Raw genomic sequence first — 24,963 nt, 5'->3', positions numbered from 1 at the left:
GCCCTGGGGAAGAGTACTCTTTATCTAGGATTGTCCCTCCATGTATAGTTCCTGTCATGGGGGGGCAGACACCCTGGGTGGTCAGGGGAGGGAGGCTCAGATCCCCACATATTAAGGAGGGTCTTGTGCACTCCCAGGGTTGTATCCTTGTTTTTTTTAAAAAAAAAAAAAAAAAAAAGTGACAAAATGTTTTTTTCTTTTCATGTATTTCAGAAAGCTACAGAGAAGTCTAGGTCTGCACATAGCTCTAAGAAGAGGTGTGCCTCTTGCAGGGACGCTTTAGGGGAAACATGGACAAAGGTCTTGTGTAGGGAGTGCATAGACTCCCTTGTTAGGGGGAGGGACTCTGAACAGGAGTCAGGACTTGCAGCCTCGGTTAAGGAGCTTTCGTCCACCTTCTCTTCATTTAAAGCCTTATTTGAAAGGTTTCAGCCTCCCTTTAGTCCAGTCCCCCAGGATACAACCTCGCCTCAGGCTCAGGGCTCTGCTCCTGCCCAACCTGCAACTTCAGTTAGGGCAGTGGAAGCTCCAGGGCCCTCCGGAGTGGAACAAAGACAACCAGACAGTTCCTCCTCCGATTCCCAGGATGGTTCAGAGGGAGAGGACCTGGACGGGGAGTCCAGGAAATCCTCCAGATATAAATTATCCCTGGAAGAGGTAGAGGACCTCTTAGGGGCTATTTATACAACCCTCGGTATTCAGGAAGACAGGAAACCCCTGACCCTTCATGACCAAATGTACAAGGGTTTAGGGGAACAAAGGAGGAAAGTTTTTCCAGTACATGAGGTACTGGTTGAAACTATTAAAAAGGAGTGGCAGGATCCCGAAAGGAAACCCTTTTTTTCTAGATCCTTAAAAAGGAGATTTCCATTCTCGGATGATCCTACATCTATCTGGAATAAAAGTCCCAAGTTAGATGCTGCCTTCTCCCAGGTTTCCAGACACACAGACCTGGCTTTTGAGGACATGGGGGCCCTGGTGGATGTCATGGATAAGAGAATAGACTCTCTTCTCAAAAAGACTTGGGATTCAACAATTGGTAATTTAAAACCTGAGTTGGCTGTCACAGTAGTGGCTCGCAATCTGGAGCACTGGCTCTCTAAGATTCAGGAGCATATTGAAGCTGGAACGGCAAAAGAAACCATTCTATCTTCTTTCCCTACGATTCTGCGGGGTATCGCCTACATAGCTGATGCCTCGGCAGAATCAGTCCGTATGTCGGCCAGATCAGCGGCTCTGGCCAATTCGGCCAGGAGAGCCCTCTGGCTAAAAACTTGGCCGGGCGATAGCGCCTCTAAGGCCAAGTTGTGCGGCATACCGTTAACGGGAGACCTTCTCTTCGGCCCAGGGTTAGAGACCGTCTTGGACCGCACAGCAGACAGGAAAAAATCCTTCCCAGTTAAGCGGAAAACCCCTACACAGACAAAGAAGGGGTTTCGTCCGCAAAAGCGTAAAGAAATTCCAAAGCCGGAAGGGCAAAAGAAATTCTGGGGTCAGAAGAAGGGCAGGGGAGGGGCGATTTTTCGCCCTCCTGAACAGCCCCGTAAAAACCAATGACTCCCCAACCAGGGTGGGGGGAAGACTAGGGGCCTTCCTCCCACAGTGGGAAGCGATATCCCCCAATCGCTTTATCCTAGGGATTATAAGAAGGGGGTACCATATCGAATTCACAAATCCTCCTCCACGGAGATTTCTTGTCACGCACCTACCCAGGTGTACGGCAAAAGCCGAGGCTCTGTTGGAAGCATTAAGAGATCTGGTAGATCAAAATGTGGTTCTCAGAGTTCCAAAGACCGAGGAGGGAGAGGGTTTCTATTCACACATCTTCGTAGTGAAGAAACCCACAGGGAAATTCAGACTGATTCTGAATTTAAAGCCCCTGAACAGGTCAGTGGCCTACAGGAGATTCCGTATGGAAACAATTTTCACAGTCAGAGCCCTGTTGCCCCGCAACTGCTTCATGGTATCTCTGGACCTAAGGGACGCGTATCTACACGTTCCTATTACAGAAGCCTCGCAGAGGTTTCTTCGGCTAGCGGTAAATGTAGGTGGAACAACGGTACATCTACAGTTTCAGGCGCTGCCTTTCGGGCTATCCTCCTCGCCCCGCATTTTCACCAAGGTCTTGGCGGAGGTGATGGCCTTTCTTCGACTCCAGGGAATATCAGTGATAGCATACCTGGACGACCTGCTCCTGTTTGCACCGTGTCCACTGCAGTTAGTCAGAGATCTAGAACTAACAAAGAGTTCTTACAGGTCTAGGGTGGCTAATGAACTTGGAGAAATCCAGTTTGATTCCCTCTCAGCGCATCACGTACTTAGGCTATCTGTTGGACTCAACGCTACTGAGAGTGTTTCTTCCAGCAGAAAAAGTACAAAAACTGGACAGGGCAGTGGCTGTTCTCCAGTGCAGCAGTCAGGTCTCCATAAGAGTTCTGATGTCGGTCCTGGGACTATTAACCGCTACCCTCCCAGCAGTGCAATGGGCAGGTCTGCACTTTCGTCCCTTACAGTCCTTTGTCTTAAGGGTGTGGGATCACAGTCAGAAAGATCTGGACACCTTGGTACAGGTTCCACCCCAAGTAAAGAGATCCCTCTGGTGGTGGAGGAGGGTCTCAAACTTGTCGCAGGGTCGTCTGTGGTTCATCCCAGTTTCTCAGGTGGTAACCACAGACGCAAGCGGCAAGGGTTGGGGGGCGTATCTGGGTTCCCTTTTAGCACAGGGCACCTGGGAGGGCGACGAACTAAGAAGGTCGTCCAATTGGAAGGAGCTGAGGGCAATCGGGCTAGCACTCAGGTTCTTCAAGGAGGAGCTACGGGGCCACCATGTTCAGGTGCGGTCGGACAACTCGTCCGCCGTGGCCTATGTAAACAAACAGGGCGGCACGAGAAGCGGAGTCCTGTCAGCCTTAGCATCAGACATTCTGAACTGGGCCGAGATTCACACTCTCTCACTCTCAGCAGTCTTCCTGAGAGGAGAAAAGAATGTGATAGCAGATTTTCTCAGCCGAACCAAACTGAGAGAGGGCGATTGGATCCTCAACCAGGAGGTTTTCAATCTCATTTCAGAGAAATGGGGTCCTCCAGAAGTAGATCTGTTCGCGTCAAGAAGCAACGCGAAAGCCCCTTGTTTTTTCTCCCTAAACAGAGGGGAGGGAGCGCGAGGGGTCGACGCATTGATCCAGAACTGGCATTTCAGAATCTGCTATGCCTTCCCGCCCCCAGCATTATTACCGGCAGTTCTCAGGAAGTTCCAGATGGAAAACACGTCCCTGATTCTAGTAGCACCACATTGGCCAAAGAGGGCTTGGTTCTCAGTACTCAAGCAACTAGTGGTCGAACCTCCCTTATTCCTGCCACCTCGAGAGGATCTCCTCTCACAGGGCCCAGTCCTCTGTCCACAGGTTCACCAATGGCAGTTAGCGGCCTGGCTACTGAGGAGGGTATGCTAAGAGCTAGGGGTTTTTCTGAGAAATTAATCTCCACCCTCCTCAACAGCAGGAAGAAGGAAACACGCCAGATTTATAAAAAGGTCTGGGTACGTTTCAATGAATGGTGTGCGGAAGGCTCCTTTGCGGTACACAGTCCCACAACGGTGTTGGAATTCCTTCAGTGCGGGGCAGATAGGGGTTTATCCATAAGTACCCTTAAAGGTCAGTTGTCAGCACTCAGTGCTTATTTAGAAAAGCATCTGGCCACCAACCCTTGGGTGGTCAGATTCTTTAAGGCTCTGTCTAGACAAAGACCGGTTCAGGGCCCTCCCTTTCCCAAGTGGGACCTATCTTTAGTTTTACAGGGCCTGACGGGAACCCCCTTTGAACCTTTAGAGGAATGTCAACTAAAGGATCTTACGTTAAAAACATTTTTTTTGGTAGCAGTGACAACTGCCAGGAGAGTCAGCGAGATTGAGGCCTTATCTGTTAGACCTCCCTTTTGCGTTATTTTTCCAGATCGGATCATCTTCAAGACTGATCCAGCATTTTTACCTAAGGTTGCTTCTGGTTTTCACAGAAGTCAGGAGGTAGTTCTACCCTCATTTTGTCCCAACCCCTCGGGGGAAAGGGAATTAAAATTTCATTCGTTGGACGTAAGGAGATGTATCCTTCAGTACCTAGAGCTGACCAAGAGGTTTAGAAAGTCAGACTCTTTATTTATTTTGTTTTCTGGGGCCAGAAAAGGATGCAAAGCGTCTCGACGCACTATTGCCAGATGGCTCAGAGTAGCCATTGGCCAGGCCTATACATTAGCAGGGAAAGAAATCCCAATGGGTATAAGGGCACACTCTACTAGAGCTATGGCAGCTTCTCAGGCAGAGAAGGCTGGAGCAACACCAGAGCAGATATGCAGGGCTGCAACATGGTCCAGCTATTCCACTTTCGTTAAGCACTACAGAGTGGACCTGGTGTCGGCTAGTGAGCAAGCCTTTGGGCGAAAGGTGTTGCAAGCTGTAGTCCCACCCTAACTGGTAAGTGCTCGTTCATCCTCTCATGGTGGCTGTCCTGAAAGACGAAAGGGGAAAATTAAAGTTACGTACCGGTAACGTCTTTTCCAGTAGTCTTTCAGGACAGCCCTAGTTACCCACCCGAAATTTTGGGGTGTCTTATAAAAGACCAGAACGCAGCATGATAATGATATGGAATAGTATGTTATTAATGTGTTCTTGTGTCTCCCCAGCTGACCGGAGGTAATCTTGGAATATACTGAGGTCTGGCAGGGGGAAGTAAGAATTTATGGGCTGGCGCAGTGTTTCCTAGAGGAAGAGGAGGAGACTATCTCTCATGGTGGCTGTCCTGAAAGACTACTGGAAAAGACGTTACCGGTACGTAACTTTAATTTTTTTTTATTGCATTTTAGTGTAAATATGAAATCTGAGGTCTTTTTGACCCCAGATCTCATATTCAAGAGGTCCTGACATGCTTTTTTTCTATTACAAGGGATGTTTACACTCCTTGTAATAGGAATAAAAGTGACACAATTTTTTTTATTTAAAAGAACAGTGTAAAAATAAAAAATGAAAAGTTAAAATAAATAAGAAAAAAAAAAAAAATTTAAACGTTCCCCCTCCGCCGAGCTCGCGTTCAGAAGCGAACGCATATGTGAAATATTTAAACTGTGTTCAAGCCACACAATGTGAAGTATTGCCGCAATCATTAGAGCAAGAGCAATAATTCTAGCCCTAGATCTCCTCTAACTCAAAACATGAAACCTGTAGAATTTTTTTAAACATCACCTAATGGAGCTTTTTAAGGGTAAAAGTTTGTCGCCATTCCACGAGCGTGAAGCATGACATGGTGGGTATCAATTTACTTGGCGTAACATTATCTTTTACAATATAAAAAAAAAAAATTGGGCTAACTTTACTGTTGTCTTATTTTTTTAATTCAAAAAATGTATTTTTTCCCAAAAAAGTGTGCTTGCAAGACCGCTGCACAAATACGGTGTGACAAAGTATTGCAACGAACGCCATTAAATGTTTTTAACTTGTAAACACCAAATCTCAGAAAGAGGCTCGGGGCTTAAGTGGCTAATACTTCAAATACTGTTGCTTTTTATTAGCGCTGCACCTGGACTTTCTATACAAGCGTATATTACTTGAGCTCTATTGCAATTTTATACACGTATGGCCCTTATACATGATCAGAAAATCGTACGAAACATACCGCATTCTAATCGATCGTACGATAATCTGATCGTTAGTTTACAGCTTTTGAGAGCCAATCACGACAGTTCATCCGATGGGACAAACCTGATCATTTTTTCCCGTACAATTTTCGTCTTTATCGGTACATTTGTTCAAAAATACAATACAAATACAGTACATCACTTACAAATTGTTGTTCTGTTGTACGAGAAGTTTTGTACTTATAGTAAACTTAATTTTCGGTATGAGACTAGCATGCAAAAAAATAAACAGCGGCTGTAAAAATGTCCACTGTGCATGAGGCTAAGGCCTCATGCACATTAGACGTTTTCACAGCTGCTGTTTTTGGCTTCACGTGTTTTTGTTTTTTGTTTTCTGCAGCCAGTAAACTCCCAAGCATATTATCCTATGTGTCCATGCACACACAGGCTTTTATCAGTTTTATCACCTAGAATTAGTGGGTCTGAAGAGTTTTTCCAGCTGTAAAAATGCTGAAAAACATGGCTATTCTGCGTTTATGAGCAATTTTGAGCCATAAGCTTTTGTGGGAGTAAAGTTTTGTTATAAAAAAAAAAGCTAAAAAAATCACTTTTTTTACAGCAGCATTCTGCGGCTAAAGCTACTGGCGTTTTTAGAACGTCGAGTGTGTATGAGGCCTAAATCTTACAAGAAATGCAACAAGTAATGCAAAGGCGCAATCAGGGCAGCTAAAATATAATATAAGAAACGCATAGCTATAGCAAGTAAAACAAACCCAAGATGTTTTCAAATATATGCGTAGTAAAAGGTAAGAAAGAACAGATAGGTCCCTGGTGCGGCTGCATTGATGGGCGCTGGTGAGGCTGCATTTGATGATGATTGTGCACACAAAAACCATCACAAACGCACGCAGAAATCATCGCAAACGAATACTGACACTACACACACACACAGACACCATGACACCCAAACAATAAAAATTACTTTCTCGAGACGGGTACTTCAGAATTTTTTTTTTTTTTTTTTTTTTTAGATCTGCAGGGGTACTTCACCGTAAAAGGTTGAGAAACAATGCTCAGCAGTGCCCCTTCATTTCTCAGCAGTGCCACTACAGTACTCATCAGTGTTACTTCAGTGCCACTATAGTGCCTTATTAGTGCTAATCCGTGCCACTACAGTGCCCTATTAGTGCTCATCAGTGCCAAATAGTGCTCATCAGTGGATCATCATCAGTGCCAACTTAGTGCAGCACATTAGTGCACATCAGTACATCCTCATCAAAACGCAGCAGTGCAGCCTCTTCAGCACCCAGCAGTGCAGCCTCATTAGACCAGCCTCATCAGCACCCAGCAGTGCAGCCACACCTGTACAGGTGTCCCCCCAGCAGTTTATTACCACAGACCACAGTCACCAGTATGTCGAAAAAACGTTTCCAGTGAGGAGGCATACCAACTTCTAAGCTTGACCGACGAGAGCAGCGGGGAGCTCTGAGTCTACTTTGGATTACAAACCCGTTTTAAGCAGTGGGTCTGCTACATAATCGGAAGAGGAGGAAAGGGTGCCCACCAAACGAAAGCTTTCTGGCAAGGAGCAGGCTACCCCAAGGAGAGCAGTGGCATCCACCAGGAATGGAGTACCTCTTCAAGAAAGGCCAGGCACTAGTGGGGTGACACCACCTAAGGCAGTGGTTCTCATCTCCTGTCCTCAGGACCCACTAACAGGCTAGGTTTGCAAGATAACTGAAATACATCACAGGTGATTTCATTTGCTGCTCAGTGATTGCAGTATTCTAGTCTGCATCTCCCCAGGGTAATTCTTAAAATCTGGCCTTTTAGTGTTGTCTGAAGACAGGAGTTGAGAACCACTGCCCTAAGGGTTAGGACCCATGCCAGCCTTTCATATGCCCTACAAAACCCTCTGGCTTCCCCATAATTCAGAAGCAGCTAACATTCCCCCTTTTACCGCCCAGCCAGGTGTCCAGGTGAACAGAGAATTTTGCCCCCATTGATTTTTTTTACATTTTATTTAGTTTTTACAGATGTCTTGCGTTCAATTGTGGCCCAATGCAACCTCTATGCCTAACAATTTATATCAAGCAACCCAGGTTCAAGTTACGCCCATCCCTATGAGTGAAGAGAATTACCAGTGGAGGAATTTAGACTCTTTTTGGGCCTCACATTCAATATGGGACTAACAAAAAAAAGAATTGCTCATACAGGTCCACCCACGCCATCCATCACATGCCAATCTACTCATCCATTATGCCAAGAACAAGATATCTAATGCTTATGCGGTTCCTCCATTACATCAACACCCAATGCCCTTTCCAGCATATGACAAATTGTATAAAATTCGGCCAGTTATTTATCCCTGACAAAATTATCTGCGCAGATAAGTCACTTGTCCCCTTCACTGGCAGGCTGGGCTTTAAGCAGTTTATCCCCAGCAAAAGGGCCAGATATGGAGTTTAAACGGGGTACACCTATGCCTTCCTTGTCGATGAAGAAAAGGACACCCAGCTGTGTCCCCTGAATGTCCAGATTATAACGGATCAAGTGGAAAAGTCATTTGGAAGCTTGTATAACCACTCCTTGAAAAGGATTCTCGTCTATATGTTGATAATTACTACACGAGTTTGCCCTCAATCTTCACCAGAGGAAAACTCTAGCATGTGGCACCATGAGCGCTAGTAGGAAGGGCTTCCCGCAAAGGCTCGTTAATGCAAGACTACAATGAGGAGAGTCGGCGACTTTGCAGAACAAGGAAATATTGGCTATCAAGTGGAAGAACAAACGAGACATCTACATGCTTTCATCAATTCAGTGACACATACTGTACTTGCAAATCCCCGGAAGGAACGGCCCAATCCATGAACCAGAATATGTTCACGATTACAATTTGTTCATGGGGGGAGTCGACTTCAATGATCAAATGATCCAGCCCTAGCTTTCTATAAGATCCCAACATTTGTACAAAAAAATCTTTTTTTTTCAATTTGGCCATTTATAATATATATATGATTTAGTGCAAATCCACTGAGACCCTTGTAACCTTTCTTGGCTGTCAAGAGGAAATTGTCGCCGCTTTTTTGTACCCTGAAGACCCACCAGAAAGCATTTGCTCAGATGTAGTGAGCGGACTCCACAAACACAATTTTTTCCGAAAAATCTCTTCTGGAGAAGGAGGCCAAGGATGTAAAAATCAAAATGTTGTGTGTGCTCCAGAAGAGAAGTTAGACGAAACACCAGTTTTTATTGTCCCCAGTGTCCTTCCCAACCAGGCCTCTGCATAGGTGACTATTTCCGCCGTTACCGTACTTCTCTACATTATTAGTGAAGTATGGTAAACGTAATTTACCTGCTGTCTAAACTGTACATACCTTTGCCTGCCCTGGAACTGACCCTGGCCTGTTATTCGACCACACCTCTGCCTGCTGTCTAAACTGTCCATACCTCTGCCTGCTCTGGAACTGACCCTGGACTGTTTATTGACCACGTTTTTTGCCTGCTGCTTGAACTGATCTTTTACCCTGCTTATAATCACAGGGGTCACACATGTGAGGGGCTTCAGAATAGTTTTTCCGGATGGAGGAAACTATTTTTGTTTTTTTTCCGGGTTTCGTAATTCCCGGATTAGGGTCTGGAGAACGAAGGCTTCAAAGAGATTTGGATGGAATAAACCTCTACCTCTGTGCCCAGGTCTTACCTGACCAAGGCCCTATGCCTGATAATTCTGCCTGCTGCTGGTTTACTGCCATCATGCCTCTGCTTGCTGCATGAACTGACCACACCTCTGCCGGCTACCTGTTTTATGGACCATGTTCCTGCCTACTAGCAGGACCAATATTTTGGCTGTGTTGACTATGTATCTGCCTGGACAATTCCTTTGCATGTGCTGACCATATCTCTGCATGCTGTCTGTACTGACTATGGACAGTATTCCTGCTTGCTGCCTGGACAATTCCTTTCGTTGTCACTGACCACATCCCTGCCTACTGCCTGGACCAATGCTCCCCTTTATGGTCAACTGCACTACTAAAATCACAGGTAATCTTTTTGTTTGCACTTTGCTCAGCAGAATGTATTTTGGGGTGTAATTCTTGGTATGTACATGCTATGTGTTAGAAATATGAAGGGCCTTAAAAAATGTGATAGGTTGTCAGACTTGATTTGATTGTAGCCGTATTAGTGCAATTGTGACAGAGAAAATTGAGTACTGTCCGGGATACTTTTTTTATTTGCACTAACATACAATTTTTCAGGACAAGCTTTCGGGGTATATCCCCTTTTTCAAGGTCCAAGCAGTACTCAATTTTACATATTCCCATGGCATGTTTGAGCAATATATCATTTAGTGACAACTTGTGTCACAATATAAAATATTCCATGGACTCGACATGACTCTCAGCAAATAGCTTGGGGTGTCTACTTTCCAAAATGGGGTCATTTGGGGGGGTTTTGAACTGTCCTGGCATTTTATGCACAACATTTAGAAGCTTATGTCACACATCATCCACTCTTCTAACCACTTGAAGAGAAAGCCCTTTCTGACACTTTTTGTTTACATGAAAAAATTATTTTTTTTTTGCAAGAAAATTACTTTGAACCCCCAAACATTATTTTTTTTTTTTTTTAAAGCAAATGCCCTACAGATTAAAATGGTGGGTGTTTCTTTTTTTTTTTTCACACAGTATTTGCGCAGTGGCGACAAACTAAATACATTTTTAAAAGCCTTTAAAAGCCTTTACAGGTTACCACTTTAGATTTACAGAGGAGGTCTACTGCTAAAATTACTGCCCTCGATCTGATGTTTGCGGTGACACCTCACATGCATGGTGCAATTGCTGTTTACATTTGACGCCAGACCGACGCTTGCGTTCGCCTTTGCGCGAGAGCAGGGGGGGACAGGGGTGCTTTTTTTTTTTTTTTTTTTTTTTTTTTCTTTATTATTTTTTTGCTTTTTTTATCTTATTTTTAAACTGTTCCTTTCATTTTTTTTTTTTTATTTTTTTTTAATCATTTTTAGGTCATTGCACCTATTCCAGAAAGGTTTCACAGTTACTAACACCAACCTGCTCAGTGCCGAAGCCAAATGGTCATGTGTGGTCCATTCTGGACCTAAAGTGCTGAATTTTTTAGGATTCTGTATGGAATCTATAAGGTTGGTGGTTGCTTATCTCCATCTGGGATATTTCCTACCCTTTGGCTTAGCCACAATACTAAGTGCTCACAAAGGTGCTGGCCCTGGTGTTGGCTTTTCAGCGAGCCAAGGGGATCCAATTTCTAGAGATACCTGGATATTCTACTCCTGCTGAAGCAATTAGAAGGCCTCAGGACCATTGTGCACTGTCTGCAAATTTCAACCCAGGAACCATTGCACCAACTAGAATATGTGGGCCGCCTCCTGGACACATACGGTAGTTCAACCAATAAAAGGAAAAAATAAAATAAATTTTAACAATGCTATATACACATTCCCATATCCACAGTTGATCCAGAGGAAGGCAAAACAAAAAAAAAACAGCAAAGCATCATCCAATTTGCTCCAGCGGAGTAAAATATTCCTTCCTGGTCCTCCAAGAGGCAATCTGATATTCCCTGGATCACCTTTACCTATAAATGTTAGTATCTAATTGTATTATGTACATTTAGGAAAGAATCCAGGCATTTTTTAAAGCAATCTACTGAACTGGACAGAACCAGCTCTTGGAGTTTAGTCCACATTTTCACAGCTCCGACACAAGTTTTCCTTCCCTTGGAAAAGCTTTGTACCTTTCGGTCCCAAGGTAATTTCCCTGGAACGCCCCTCTATTCATGCATGAGGTTGCTGTGGTTGGATTTCTGTCCTTGGATTGCCCGATGTCTGAACACCAAAATCAGGTTATCCTTAGAATGGTGATTATCTAGCCTAGTACTATAGTTAGGGTAATCTTTTCTCTCTGTTGTGTGGAAAATAGGGAGGACCCTGTCTGTCAGAATGGGGGAGAAGTCCTGGACTCCCTGTCAGTTCAATGGATAGAGTGATCAGAAGGAACGCAGATGCCAATAAACATCCAGGTGTAGCTCAGGGTGATTTGGCTTTCCTTTCGGCCCTTGACCCCCCTGCTCCAGGGACTGCCAGACAGAGTCCAATCCAAAAATGCCACAGCAGTAGTGTTCATAAATCATCAAGTTGTACCAGAATTTGGGCTGCTTCTCAAGAAGCTGGGATCATTCTAACTTGGGCAGAGCTCATTGTTCCATTTACTGTATGTTCGCATTAAATGCTTGCCGACCAGCCACCGGCATAATGCTGCGGCTGCGTGGCACGGCTGCACAAACCACCGTAGGTGTATGTCGGCTGCTTTAAGAGCTAAGTGCACGCCCACAGTGCAAGGCCGGAACCAATGCGCATGCAACCCGCAATCGCTCCTCAAAGAGCCAGAACGAGGATTTGTTAATGTAAACACAGATCCCTGTTCTGTCAGGGAAGAAGCAAGAGATCTGCTGTTCCTCGTGATCAGGAACAACTATCGCTCTCTACTCCCAGTCAGTCTACTCCCCCCACAGTTAGAAACACCTCCCTAGGGAACACTTAACACCTTGATCGCTCCCTAGTGTTAACCACTTCCCTGCTAGTGACATTTATCCAGTAATTTAGTGGCTATTTTTAGCTCTGATCGCTGTATAAATGTCAATCGTCCCAAAAAAGTGTCAAAGGTGTCCGATCTGTCCGCCACAATGTCGCAGTCCCGGAAAAAAAAAAAAAAAAAAAAACGCTGACCACCGCCATTGCTATTTCGTAGGCGCTAGAACTTTTGCACAAACCAATCAATATATACTTATTGCAATTTTTTTTTTTTTTTACCAAAATTATGTAGAAGAATACATATTAGCCTAAACTGATGAAGAAATTTGTTTTTCTTACATTTTTGGGATATTTATTATAGCAAAAAGTAAAAAAAAATTTTATTTTTTTTTTTAAATTGTCACTTTTTTTTTTGTTTATAGCGCAAAAAATAACTGCAGAGGTGATCAAATGCCAACAAAAGAAAGTTCTATTTGTGGGACAAAAGGATACGTTTTGTTTAGGTACAACGTTGCATGACCTCGCAATTGTCAGTTAAAGCTGTATCTCAAAAAATGGCCTGGTCAGGAAGTGGGTAAATCCTTCTGGGGCTGAAGTGGTCACTATTGGGCATTTTTACCCCCTTCCTGCCAAGGCCAATGTTCAGCTTTCAGTGCTGTCGCACTTTGAATGACAATGGCGCGATCCTGCAAAACTGTACCCAAATGAAATTCTTATTTTTTTTAGACCACTTTCTTTTGGTGGTATTTTTTTTTAATCCAATAACTTTTTTTTTTATTTTATACTTTTACATACTCAAAAAAAAAAAAAAAAATGCAGTACATTACAAACAAACTCTATATACAATCCAGATACAGATGCCAACAAATAAAACCGCTCACAAAAAAAAAAAAAAAACAACCCTACTCCAAATCAAACCTCTCTCCCTCTCCCCTCAACCCTTGCTAACTAATCTTCCTTTTGATACCCAGGCCAAAATTAGCCAACCACCTTCTCCATATAATCTCAAACTTCCCTGGACAGTCTCGATGCAAAAACACATATTTCTCTTTTAACAGACTTTCCCTAATTTGTATTCTCCACTCCTCCACTGTTGGGGCATGTACTGAAATCCATTTTGAGCTATTAACTTACTGAAACAGGCTTCTCAATATTATGATATAATCACCACTTGAAATCCTGGCTTGTTCCATCACATTTTTACAGTAACAAGCACAAACCTGGATCTAGTGGCAACTCCATTCCTAACAAGCTGTTAATAGTCCAGATTCCCCCCCGCCATTATCGATAAAACTTGTGACATTTCCATAATATATGAATGAGGTTCGCTGGTTCGCCCTTACATCGAGGACAGAGATTCCGACTCCGTTTCCATTTAAATAGTTTCTCGGGAGTATGATTCACCTTGTGTAAGATAAATAGTTGTGTTAACTTTTGTGTGGTAGATAAAGATACATCAGGGACTGTAGATAAGGCCGTTGACTATTGAGCCCTTGATGGAATAACTACCAAATCTTGAAATTTAGTATATAGTGCCCCATATAGTCATGATATAAGTCCTTTCTTATGTGTCTTAGAATCTAATATGGAGATTATTGTTGACTTATTTAATCTTAATTTTAAATCACAGGAGCGGAACTGTGCTCTTATAGCATGTCTAAGCTGGAGGTATTGAAAAAACCCATTCTTCGGGATTTCATTTTTTTCCATTATTTGAATAAAAGATTTTAAAGTATCCTCCTGAAATAATTGATTCAGGTACCTTCCGGGTCCTACTTTGATATCTCACACAAGATTTTGCCCTCCGGATCGAGATGCGGAACGCACGGACTAGCCTACTCACACACGCTGTATACACCTAGTGCCAGGCATTTCAACATGTGAGAGTAACTGCTGCGACTTTTTAAACTCTCATTAAAATACTACACCGTGGGGGTTATTTACGAAAGGCAAATCCACTTTGCACTAAAAGTGCACTTGAAATTGCACTGAAAGTGCACTTAGAAGTGCAGTCGCTGTAAATCTGAGGGGTAGATCTGGAATGAGGGGAAGCTCTGCTGATTTTATCATCCAATCATGTACAAGCTAAAATGCTGTTTTTTATTTTCCTTGCATGTCCCCATCAGATCTACAGCGACATTGCACTTGTAGTTTGCATTTGTAGTGCAAAGTGGATTTGCCTTTCGTAAATAACCCCCTATGAGACTTCTATTCATGTCTCCTCTGGATTCATTTTTCACATCCTAGTTTCATCTCGAAGGGCCATTGGAGTGGAACATCTCTGGTGAGTGGCCACCTTCCCATTGAGCACTCGTGGTGGTAGAACTAGAAGTTATATCTCGGAGCAATCTACTTTGGTGTTGGGATTTATCACTTATGGACTTGCAGCTTGCTTTCTTGCTTTTATTGCATTCACCCTATTTTTCCACAGCAACTTCTTGAACTTTTTAGTGCCTCCTCCTTAAATTTTATATACACAACCTTATTATCACATGGAATAAATATTTAACTTGTTCAGATCCACGCTATATTCGATTGACGGCTACAGCGCGGATCTGCTTTGCCAGGAGTACGTCTACCGACGTCCTCCCCTTTCAAAGCTGGCCTAACCCCCCTGAAGGGGGCACGCGGTACACGCTGTGATCACCCAAGTCACAGATCCGAGCAAGGGGCCGATCCCGGCTCCCTACCATGTGATCAGCTGTCAGCCAATGACAGCTGATCACGTGATGTAAACAGAGGATCAGTAATTTTTTATTTTTTTTTTTTCTTCTCACGCTGTCAGGCGATCGCCGGCTTCTGTTTGAAGTGACATCGGTCCCGAAGAGGAAGAGGCGAAGCTGCCTCATATGTGCCCACAAGTACCGCCTGCCAGTGCCACTAATCAGTGCCAGCAATCTGTGCCACCTATCAGTGCTCACAAGTGCCACCTATCAATGCCCACCAGTGGTGCCAATCAGTGCCTCATAAGTGCCACCTAGCAGTGCTGCCTATCAGTGCCGCCTTATCAGTGCAGCTTATCAGTGCCCATCAGTGTAGCCTCGTCAGCGTACATCAATGAAGGAGAAAAATTACCTGTTTGCAAAATTTATTAACAAACTATAAATAGGTTTTGTATTTTTTTTTTTTAAACAGTCTTTTTTTAATTTTTTTAACAAAAAAAAAAACCCAGAGTTGATCAAATACCACCAAAAGAAAGCTCTATTTGTGGGAAAAAAGTGATAAAAATTTAATTTGGGTACATTATTGTATGACCGCGCAATTGTCGTTCAAAGAGAGACAGCGCTGAAAATTGGTCTGGGCAGGAGGGGGGTTTAGGTGCCCAGCAAGCAAGTGTTTAAAGGAATGTTTTTTCTGACATCTACATAGTGCAAGCTTTTCATTTTCTGTCACTTTATTTTTCTTCAACAGACATAGTAGTCTCAGCCCTGCATTTGGTCTACTAGTCCTAATTGCCTTTACTAAGAAAAGCTTGACTGAAGACCATTCCTATCCAGTTTGATCATAAAGCATTTGTGTTCCAAAGAAGATTTTTTGGAATGTTTGTGTTTTGAATATTGTAACAGAAAAGCTAACCTTTGGCTATGAAATTTAAATAGCTGTTTGTCTATATACACATTATGTCTTTTTTGCTAGTGTGTGCTAACTTTTATAGGATGACCGACTGAAAGAGCCACTGCAAAGACTAAAAGTTGCTATCAGCAATGTGATGCCTGGACAGCTCAACAAGTACCAAGAGGACTGCCAGGCACATCAGGCCAAAAGTACAAAGTAAGTTTTTTGTTTTTGACTGCCTTTTTTTTCCCTTACTGGTCTATAACCCCTGTACTTGTGCATAACCTTTGCCTTACTGTCATTCAAGGAATTTCTTCTTTCTTTTCACTCTGCTTGGTATAGAAGAATTTGGGTACATGTAAACAATTTCACTTGTAGCAAAATAAGAAAAACAGCAAGGTTGCCAGGAATGAGTTATTGATTATAACCCCTTCATGCCCAAGTCTTTTTCTGGCACTTGTTGCTTACAAGCTAAAATCAGTATTTTTTTGCTAGAAAATTACTTGAAACCCCCAAACATATATATTTTATCAGAAACCCTAGAGAATAAAATGTGATTCTTGCAATATTTTATGCCACGATGTATTTGCGCAGTGGCCTTTCAAATCCTTTTTTTTTTTTTTTTTAAGAAATACACTTTTATGAATTAAAAAAACAAAGCAGTAAAGTTAGCTCTATTTTTTTGAATAATGTGATGCTTTAAAATTGCACACACTCGTGGACTGGCGACTAACTACGATACTTAAAAATCTCCATAGGCGAAGCTTAAAAAATTTTCACAGGTTATATGTTTAGAGTTACATAGGAGGTCTGGTACTAGAATTATTCTTTTTGCTTTAACGATCACAGCGATACCTCACATGTGTTTGAACACGGTTTACATTTGTGGGCGCGACTTATGTATGGTTCGCTTCTGCGCGTCAGCTCGGAGGGACTGGGTGCTTACATTTTTTTTTTTAATTTTTTTTTTTTTTAATACACTGCCCCCTACTGTTCAAACCACACATGTGAGCTATCGCCGCGATCGTTAGAGCGAGAGCAATAATTCTAGCTCCCTCCTCCTGTAACTCAAAACTGGTAACCTGTAGAAATGTTTAAACATCGCTTATGGAGATATTTAAGGGTGAAAGTTTGTCGCTATTCCACGAGCGGGTACAATTTTGAAGCATGACATGTTGGGTATGAATTTACTCGGCGTAACATTATTTTTCACAATATAAAAAATAATTGGGCTAACTTTACTGCTGTCTTATTTTTTAAGTCAAAAAGGTGTATTTTTTCCCAAAAAATTGCGATTGTAAGACCGCTGTGCAAATACAGTGTGACATAAAGTATTACAACAACCGCCATTTTATTCTCTAGGGTGTCTGAAAAAAATAAATAATAATGTTCGGGGGTTCTAAGTAATTTTCTAGCAAAAAAAAAAAACAGATTTTAACTTGTAAACAACAAGTGTCAAAAAGAGGCTCGGTCCTTAAGTGGTTAAATCTGGAGCCTTTAAGTCTTCAGTAAACCAGACGTGATGTCATGACGCAAAAGACGGACAAGAGTTCAGTTTTTTTTGCTTTGTTTCGTTTTTTTAAAGTGCCTTGATGATGGTCATGTCTATGCAGTCTCTGCACATAGGAAAAGCTAGCTTTTCAAAAGGTCCATCTGGGATTAGGAGACTGACTTTTTCCAGGTCCGTGATCTATGCCGTTCAGAAGAATGGTACCTGGACCCTGCACTGATCACGGGACAGCCTTTAAGGTTGTTAGTCGGCACTGGACACCCCAGAATGATATATTTATTGCCTTACAGACTGGTAGAGTGCTATGTTTGTCCAGGCCAGAGATCCCCAGCTGGGGAGTTGAGTCCATGAAGTACTTTAGTAGCAGATTCAGCTGTGATGGGTGATGATTGGAACCTTGTGTCCTTAAAATTATATGTTTATTTACTTGTTGATTCACTTTCCTATGTGAAATGCATGTGCAGCTACCTGGGCCACCCCAATCACTTCATAACTATAGTAGAGCTTAAGAGTCCTGGAGGCTCTAGGTGCTAATTGCAAGATACAAAGGTTTTCTTTGCCCTTTGTATGCACTCAGTTATGAACTACACAAAAACACACAGGAGGGCACAAATGCCTAGTACATTACCAAAGATCTATTATAATAAAAAGCAAAAATGTAGCAACCAGGTACTCACAAAACTGGAAGAAAGGAAGGAATAAAAACATGGATCGCAATCCAGTGCATGAATCACGTGAACAGACAAGCAATACTTTAGTGCTGGCGAGCTGGCGGGTTTCGGGAGTGCACCCCCTTCCTCAGAGTTGAGCTAATCAGCAAACCCTAATAGTCAAATACACTCTCTAATGCACCTCTATGCCGCCCATACAGGGGAGGCACTTGAGTCAAAGACTGGGTTAAAAGTCAGCCCACATAGTTCTTGCATTCTCTATAATTATGTATGATAACATGAGATGGAATCCAGGGAGAATAATGAAAAAATGGATGGATAAGTGAATCCCCAAATCAGCCCGTGTCCAGCTCTACTAAAGCTAAAGGTGTGCCCCAAAACATGTCAGCTCACCAGCACTACAGTATTGCTTGCTGGTCACATGATTCCTGTACTGGATTGTGCCGATTGTTTTTATGTAAATTGTAAAAGATATTCAGCGCAGACTTCAAACAGGACAAAATCACAATATAATGCTAGCAGACACTAAAGGTAAATTCAGCGACACCTCTCATAAACATAAATATCAAAACCGTGCTGCACAATTAATAAATGTCCATAAATAGTGGATGTGTGTGAAAATAAAATATAACTGTGAAGGCAAGACCCGTGGCACACACTTAAGAAGACAAGAATCTCTGATCCAGTGACTGTGATCCCTCCACCACAAATGGATGGCCTCTCACCTTAACGATTTGACCTGAAACAGGTCACAAAGCAGAAAACACATAGCAGGTAAGGCAGTCCTAGTAGTGGAATCCACAGATTCAGGGCTCATCAGGGTATAAAGATGCCACATATGCAAAGAGATAATGACAAATCTAGTGCTCTCTGTATAAAAGTTTATCGTATAAAAACGAAGAGAAACTCACATGCAGCCGCACTCAGATCCGAGTGGCGGCGAAACAGTGTGTGATAGTATCAGAGACAGATGACCGCGGGTGACGTCATGCGTTCCTAACCCCCCGTACGCGTTACGTCCAAAGGCAGGACTTCCTCAGCGTGGGGCTGGATACACACAGACGGCCCGCGTTTAAATAGATTGTCATGGTATCAGCAATGTGCCAATCGGAGAGCTGGATACAACGGTCAAAAGACCCATTAATCTCTGGAGACCCCATAGGCTGCAAAGAATGAATACATCTGCAATATTAGTGTACTTATGGAAATAACACAGCACAGATTCATTAAAATAATAATGGCAAAAAGTATTTCCTCTAATATAAGAATGACAAAAATGGCAAAACACTGGAGAGCCAAAAATCTCTCCATAACCTATCCAGGACAGATTACTCTCCTTTATTTATAATTGTCCAGCACATTGCTCATTTCAAATTAGGGAATAAAGATTAGAGAATTTCAAACATATTAAAAATAATATAGATCGCATAAAAATCGCAGACGTCAAGCCACGGTCATCTTACTGACACAATCATGTACAGAAATGTCACAGTAAAATTCACAATAAAATACCATAAAAAACACCATATAAAAAATCAAAACAAAAGGGGATTTATCTATTAGAAATAAAACGGTTCAAATCAAAATCTACATTCATTCCTGCTGGTGACAAAACCTTGGTTTCGTAGATCCAGAAGGATTCTCTACGACTCAGCTGTCTAATATAGTGGCCTCCTCTCCAATGACGGGAAACTTTTTCTATCCCCCAAAACTTAAGGCATTTGGGATCCCTTTGTTGACATAGTCGGAAGTGCCTAGACACACTATGAGAAACCTGGTGGGATATTGTGTCCTTTGAGCAGTATTTACTTGCTCAAATTATACCCAGGCGTTTGAGGTGGGATTTACCGCCAAATGATGGGTTGTCTGATGATGAGTCAAATAAAGAATGGTGTAACTTTTTTGTAGAAAAAAGTCTTGATCTCCTCTGATTGTTACTTTCTTGTAAACAGAGAAAAAATAAATGGTTAGAAAGCCAGATTAAGGAGATTACTGACCCTATTGAAAGTTTTAAAGACTCCACTGAATTTATTCAATTGTCAGGAGAATTAAAATCTAAACTTATTAAATGAGACAAAGAAGCACGTGATAAAAAGAAGAAGAAATTCCTATGTGATCTCAATGATTTTGATCGTAAGCAAATCTTTAAATGGCAATTCCAGGAGTCATTACCATCTGGTAATCCTGAGAGATTAGCTATGGATACTACAGTACCTCCATCAAATGTCCCTACTCAAGGGTATCCTATTTATGAAGCTCCTGTGACCCTATACCAACAGTTTCAAGATGTGTCCATCTATCACAATACTCCTAGACGGGGAGGCCGAGGTCCTCCCAGGTCTAAGAAGTGTGGCTGAGGTAAAGGAAATTATCATCCTTATCCGGCCCCCCCTGTCAATAATTATGAACATCTCCCCTCTTACTCGAGTAATTATACATGGCATACTGTACCAACTAGAGGAATGGAAAGATCACAAGGTAGAAGTAACCATGCACCCAGAGGAGCCCCAGTTCATACTTCTAACAGTTATGCCCCTTTACAAAATCATTGGGAGGATCAACAATACAATCAGGACCATTTTTTAGGCCAAGAGAGGACCCCTTGGAGGGGACCCCCTCCACAGACCCCGGTTTGGGTGAGAGACACTGCAGATTACATGAGCCCCCAGGACCAAAGAAAAGGCCCCCAGGATCTGAGAAAAGGCCAAGTCAGCCTAAAAAGAAAAAACAGAGGGTGCGGGGGGGGGGGAAGACAAGCGCAAAAGGCAAAGACCCCATTAGGCACTGGGATATTTACTCTTAGTGGTACTCCCCTTACTGCTGATGAGATGTTGGTCCTTGATAGAGGTTTAAAGTTTGCTCCAGTTCGTAACCTGAACAAATTTCAGGCTTATATTAACATACAGAAATACATTCGTAATCTAAATATTAAGAAATACTTTCTCTCTAACCCTGTACAGCGAAACTCCTCTCATCCTGAACCTGTCCCCAGGCATTCTAATCTTCGGAACCGATCAGTCTTTAATCCTCTGTGTAGTGACAACAGGCACTTAGAGGTTTTTAGGAACATGGTTTGTCATAATCTTGACCAACTCAAGATCAGGAAGGTCAGAGATTCCCAAAAAATTAAGAGGTATATCCTCCTTGGAACAAAGGAAGGATATAGTGATCCAGCCAGCTGACAAGGGAGGGGGGCTAGTTGTACTCAGTAAAGCTCATTATCAAGCTGAAATGTTAAAATTACTTAATGATCAGAATACTTACCAATTATTGAGGGGTGACCCTATGCTGGCTTTTAAGAATAATTTACATTTGCTAGTGGAAGATGGCAAAAGTAAAGGAATCTTGAATCCCAAGGAGGCATCTTACCTGGATCCTTTTTACTGTAGGACTCCTATTTACATTTTGCCAAAGCTACATAATAATCCTGATCATCCACCGGGTCGCCCAATTGTGAATGGATTTTATTCAATCACTTCTAGGCTAGGCCAATATCTGGATTTTTTCCTACAGCCACTTGTTACTAAAACAAAAGCCTTCCTACGTGATACTAAACAGATTCTCCAAATTCTGTCCACCCTCCCATGTACCCCTTCCAGTATATTGATCACCGCCGACGTAGGATCACTTTATACTATTATTGATCATAAGCAAGCCTTAGACTCAGCTAAATGGGCCTTGGCAGCTACTGATCTCCCAAGGGACCATGTTTCATTTTTATTGGAGAGTCTTGAGTTTTGTTTGTTAAACAATTACTTTTGGTTAAATGGGGAGTACTTCCTGCAGATACGTGGTGTAGCCATGGGAGCTTGTTTTGCTCCCAGTGTGGCCAATTTGTTCATGGCCCACTGGGTGGATGATGTCATATTCCATGATCCTCCACCGCAATTATCATGCTACAAGAGGTACATTGATGATCTGATTATGGTGTGGGAGGGTGATATGACCAGTCTTCAAGTTTTCATGGACAAGTTAAATGACAATAACAAAAACATTCAGCTCACTTGGATGATCGATCAGCAACAGATCACCTTTCTAAATCTTGAAATTTTCAAGAGTGAGGGTGGTTTTCAAACCAGGAACCATTTTAAGGCAACGGATAGGAATGCTTACATTCCATTGACTAGCTGTCATCATAAATCATGGCTATGTAACATTCCGAGAGGCCAATTCATCCGTCTGAGACACAACTGTACGTCAGAAGGTGATTTTTTATCACAATCACAGATTTTAGCAGCTAGGTTCAAGGAGAAAGGCTATACACAGTCTGACTCTGAGATTGCGAAAGTAATGTCTACAGACAGGAGTACTATTGTGGCTGATGAGGTTAAACCACTGAAGTAGAAGACAATATGACGGGTTATCGAGTTATACTGGATTATAGGGGTGCAACGGATCTTCATCGATCTGTGATCCGATCCACGGAGGTTGATCCGTACGGGACACCCGCGACCCGGCGGCCGTTTAGCACGTGATCCTCTCCCCTCTGTGTACTGATCTGTACAGTGGAGGGGAGAGATCGTATGGCAGCAGTGCCAATACTCTGCAATGCCCTGCCAATACTCTGCAATGCTCTGCTGCAATGCCCTGCCAATACTCTTCCATGCCCTGCCAATACTCTTCCATGCCCTGCCAATACTCTTCCATGCCCTGCCAATACTCTTCCATGCCCTGCCAATACCCTGCCAATATACCCGCCAATACCCTGCCATACTCTGCCATACTCTGCCAATAGGGAGATTGTGGATATTACGGGGGGGAGATTTTTTTTTGTTGATCCGAAAATGATCCGAACCGTGACTCCTGATCCGAGGAACGATCCGAACCGTGAGTTTTTTGATTCGTTGCACCCCTACTGGATTATAATATCCAGTATAAGAAACTTGAGCGAATTATAGCCAGACACTGGCCAATTCTAAAATGCAATCGGACTTTAGGATCAGTCCTCCCCCAACACCCCCGGTTTATGTACCGGAAAGCCCCCTCCTTACGTGACCGTTTGGCACCAGGGGTCATTGACCCCCCTAAGATTGCTGACAACAGGCTTTTTAGTGTTTTGTCCGGGTTTTACGCGTGTGGCAAATGTGCCCCCTGTAAGAAAGCCAGTAGAAACATTAAGAGGCGTAAAGAATTTGTTTCTAATGTCACCCATAAAAGTTATCAGATTGAAGGCCTTATTACATGTTCATCTGTGGGGGTGGTTTATATGCTGGAGTGTGATTGCGGCCTACAGTATGTAGGCCGCACCTCCAGAGTATTACACATACGAGTGGGAGAACACATCAGCAACATTAAACGGGGGGTGAAGACTCATAGTGTGTCTAGGCACTTCCGACTATGTCAACAAAGGGATCCCAAATGCCTTAAGTTTTGGGGGATAGAAAAAGTTCCCCATCATTGGAGAGGAGGCCACTATATTAGACAGCTGAGTTGTAGAGAATCCTTCTGGATCCCCGAAACCAAGGTTTTGTCACCAGCAGGAATGAATGTAGATTTTGATTTGAACTGTTTTATTTCTAATAGATAAATCCCCTTTTGTTTTGAATTTTTATATGGTGTTTTTTATGGTATTTTATTGTGAATTTTACTGACATTTCTGTACATGATTGTGTCAGTAAGATGACCGTGGCTTGACGTCTGCGATTTTTATGCGATCTATATTATTTTTAACATGTTTGAAATTTTCTAATATTTATTCCCTAATTTGAAATGAGCAATGTGCTGGACAATTATAAATAAAGGAGAGTAATCTGTCCTGGATAGGTTATGGAGAGATTTTTGGCTCTCCAGTGTTTTGCCATTTTTGTCATTCTTATATTAGAGGAAATACTTTTTGCCATTATTATTTTAATGAATCTGCGCTGTGTTATTTCCATAAGCACACTAATATTGCAGATGTATTCATTCTTTGCAGCCTATGGGGTCTCCAGAGATTAATCGGTCTTTTGACCGTTGTATCTAGCCCTCTGATTGGCACATTGCTGTTACCATGACAATCTATTTAAACAATGCGGGCCGTCTGTATCCAGCCCCACGCCCGAGGAAGTCCCGCCTTTGGACGTAACGCGTACAGGGGTTAGAAACGCATGACGTCACCCGCGGTTATCTGTCTCTGATACGATCACACGCTGTTTTGCCGCCACTCGGATCTGAGTGCGGCTGCATATAAGTGAGTTTCTCCGTTTTTATACAATAAACTTTTATACAGAGAGCACTAGATTTGTCATTATCTCTTTGCATATGTGGCACGCTGAATCCGTGGATTCCACTACTAGGACTGCCTTACTATGTGTTTTCTGCTTTGTGACCTGTTTCAGGTCGAATCGTTAAGGTGAGAGGCCATCCATTTGTGGTGGAGGGATCACAGTCAATGGATCAGAAATTCTTGTCTTTTTAAGTTTGTGCCACCGGTCTTGCCTTTACAGTTATATTTTATTTTCACACACATCCCCATTGTTTTTATGCCTTCCTTTTTCCCCACTTTTGTGAGTACCCAGTTTTTTATATTTTTGCTTTTTTATTATAAGAAATCTCAGGTACTAGGCATATGCGCCCTCCTGTGTTTTTTTTGTTTTTTGTTTTTTTGTAGTTTTTACTAGATCCCCGATCTGAGGAGGGCTGCATTGGTGGAGAATTTCTGACAGATGTTACCTTCACTGTACTTCTTGTCTTTGGATTTCTGAGTGCTGGAAGTGATTGCATTTTTGTTCACCCAGGTATAAGCTGGGCCGCGCATGCATGTGCACTAGAGCCGTAACGTCACAAGTGGTTCGGAGTGCCCTAGTGGCATCTGTATTGCACATGTGATAGGCAGCAAAGGATGGGGGGCATCTCAGCTGGGGCTGTTAATGGAGTAGTGTCTTTGCAAACCAGTGGTACAAGTCGCAGCAAGTATTGAGAGGCCACACCACACAACGATTCCTTGTACGGGTGGGGGGCACTGGCAGATTTAAGAGGAAATCTCCTTGGGTAGCATGCACACTGGTACTTTCAAGTAGAGTGCAAGGTGTCCCATGGGGGATTGTTAATCTGGTATCTAC

The 24,963-nt window shown here is 42.7% G+C and overlaps 1 protein-coding gene across 4 annotated transcripts in view; it reads left to right on the top strand.

Moving 5' to 3' along the window:
• The window catches only part of UBN2 (ubinuclein 2), a 690,706-nt gene that overhangs the window by 379,036 nt on the left and 286,707 nt on the right, over positions 1-24,963 (top strand). For all 4 annotated transcript variants that reach the window (XM_073592702.1, XM_073592701.1, XM_073592700.1 and 1 more), the window contains one exon: positions 15,843-15,958. In XM_073592702.1, the coding sequence (XP_073448803.1) occupies positions 15,843-15,958 (116 nt within the window). The remainder of the gene's footprint in view (positions 1-15,842; positions 15,959-24,963) is intronic.

Source organism: Aquarana catesbeiana, linkage group LG07, assembly GCF_042186555.1.
Source record: "Aquarana catesbeiana isolate 2022-GZ linkage group LG07, ASM4218655v1, whole genome shotgun sequence".
In the NCBI taxonomy this organism is placed as follows: domain Eukaryota; kingdom Metazoa; phylum Chordata; class Amphibia; order Anura; family Ranidae; genus Aquarana; species Aquarana catesbeiana.
Note: the sequence above shows the minus strand (reverse complement) of the source record. Positions and strands in the feature narration are given on the sequence as shown.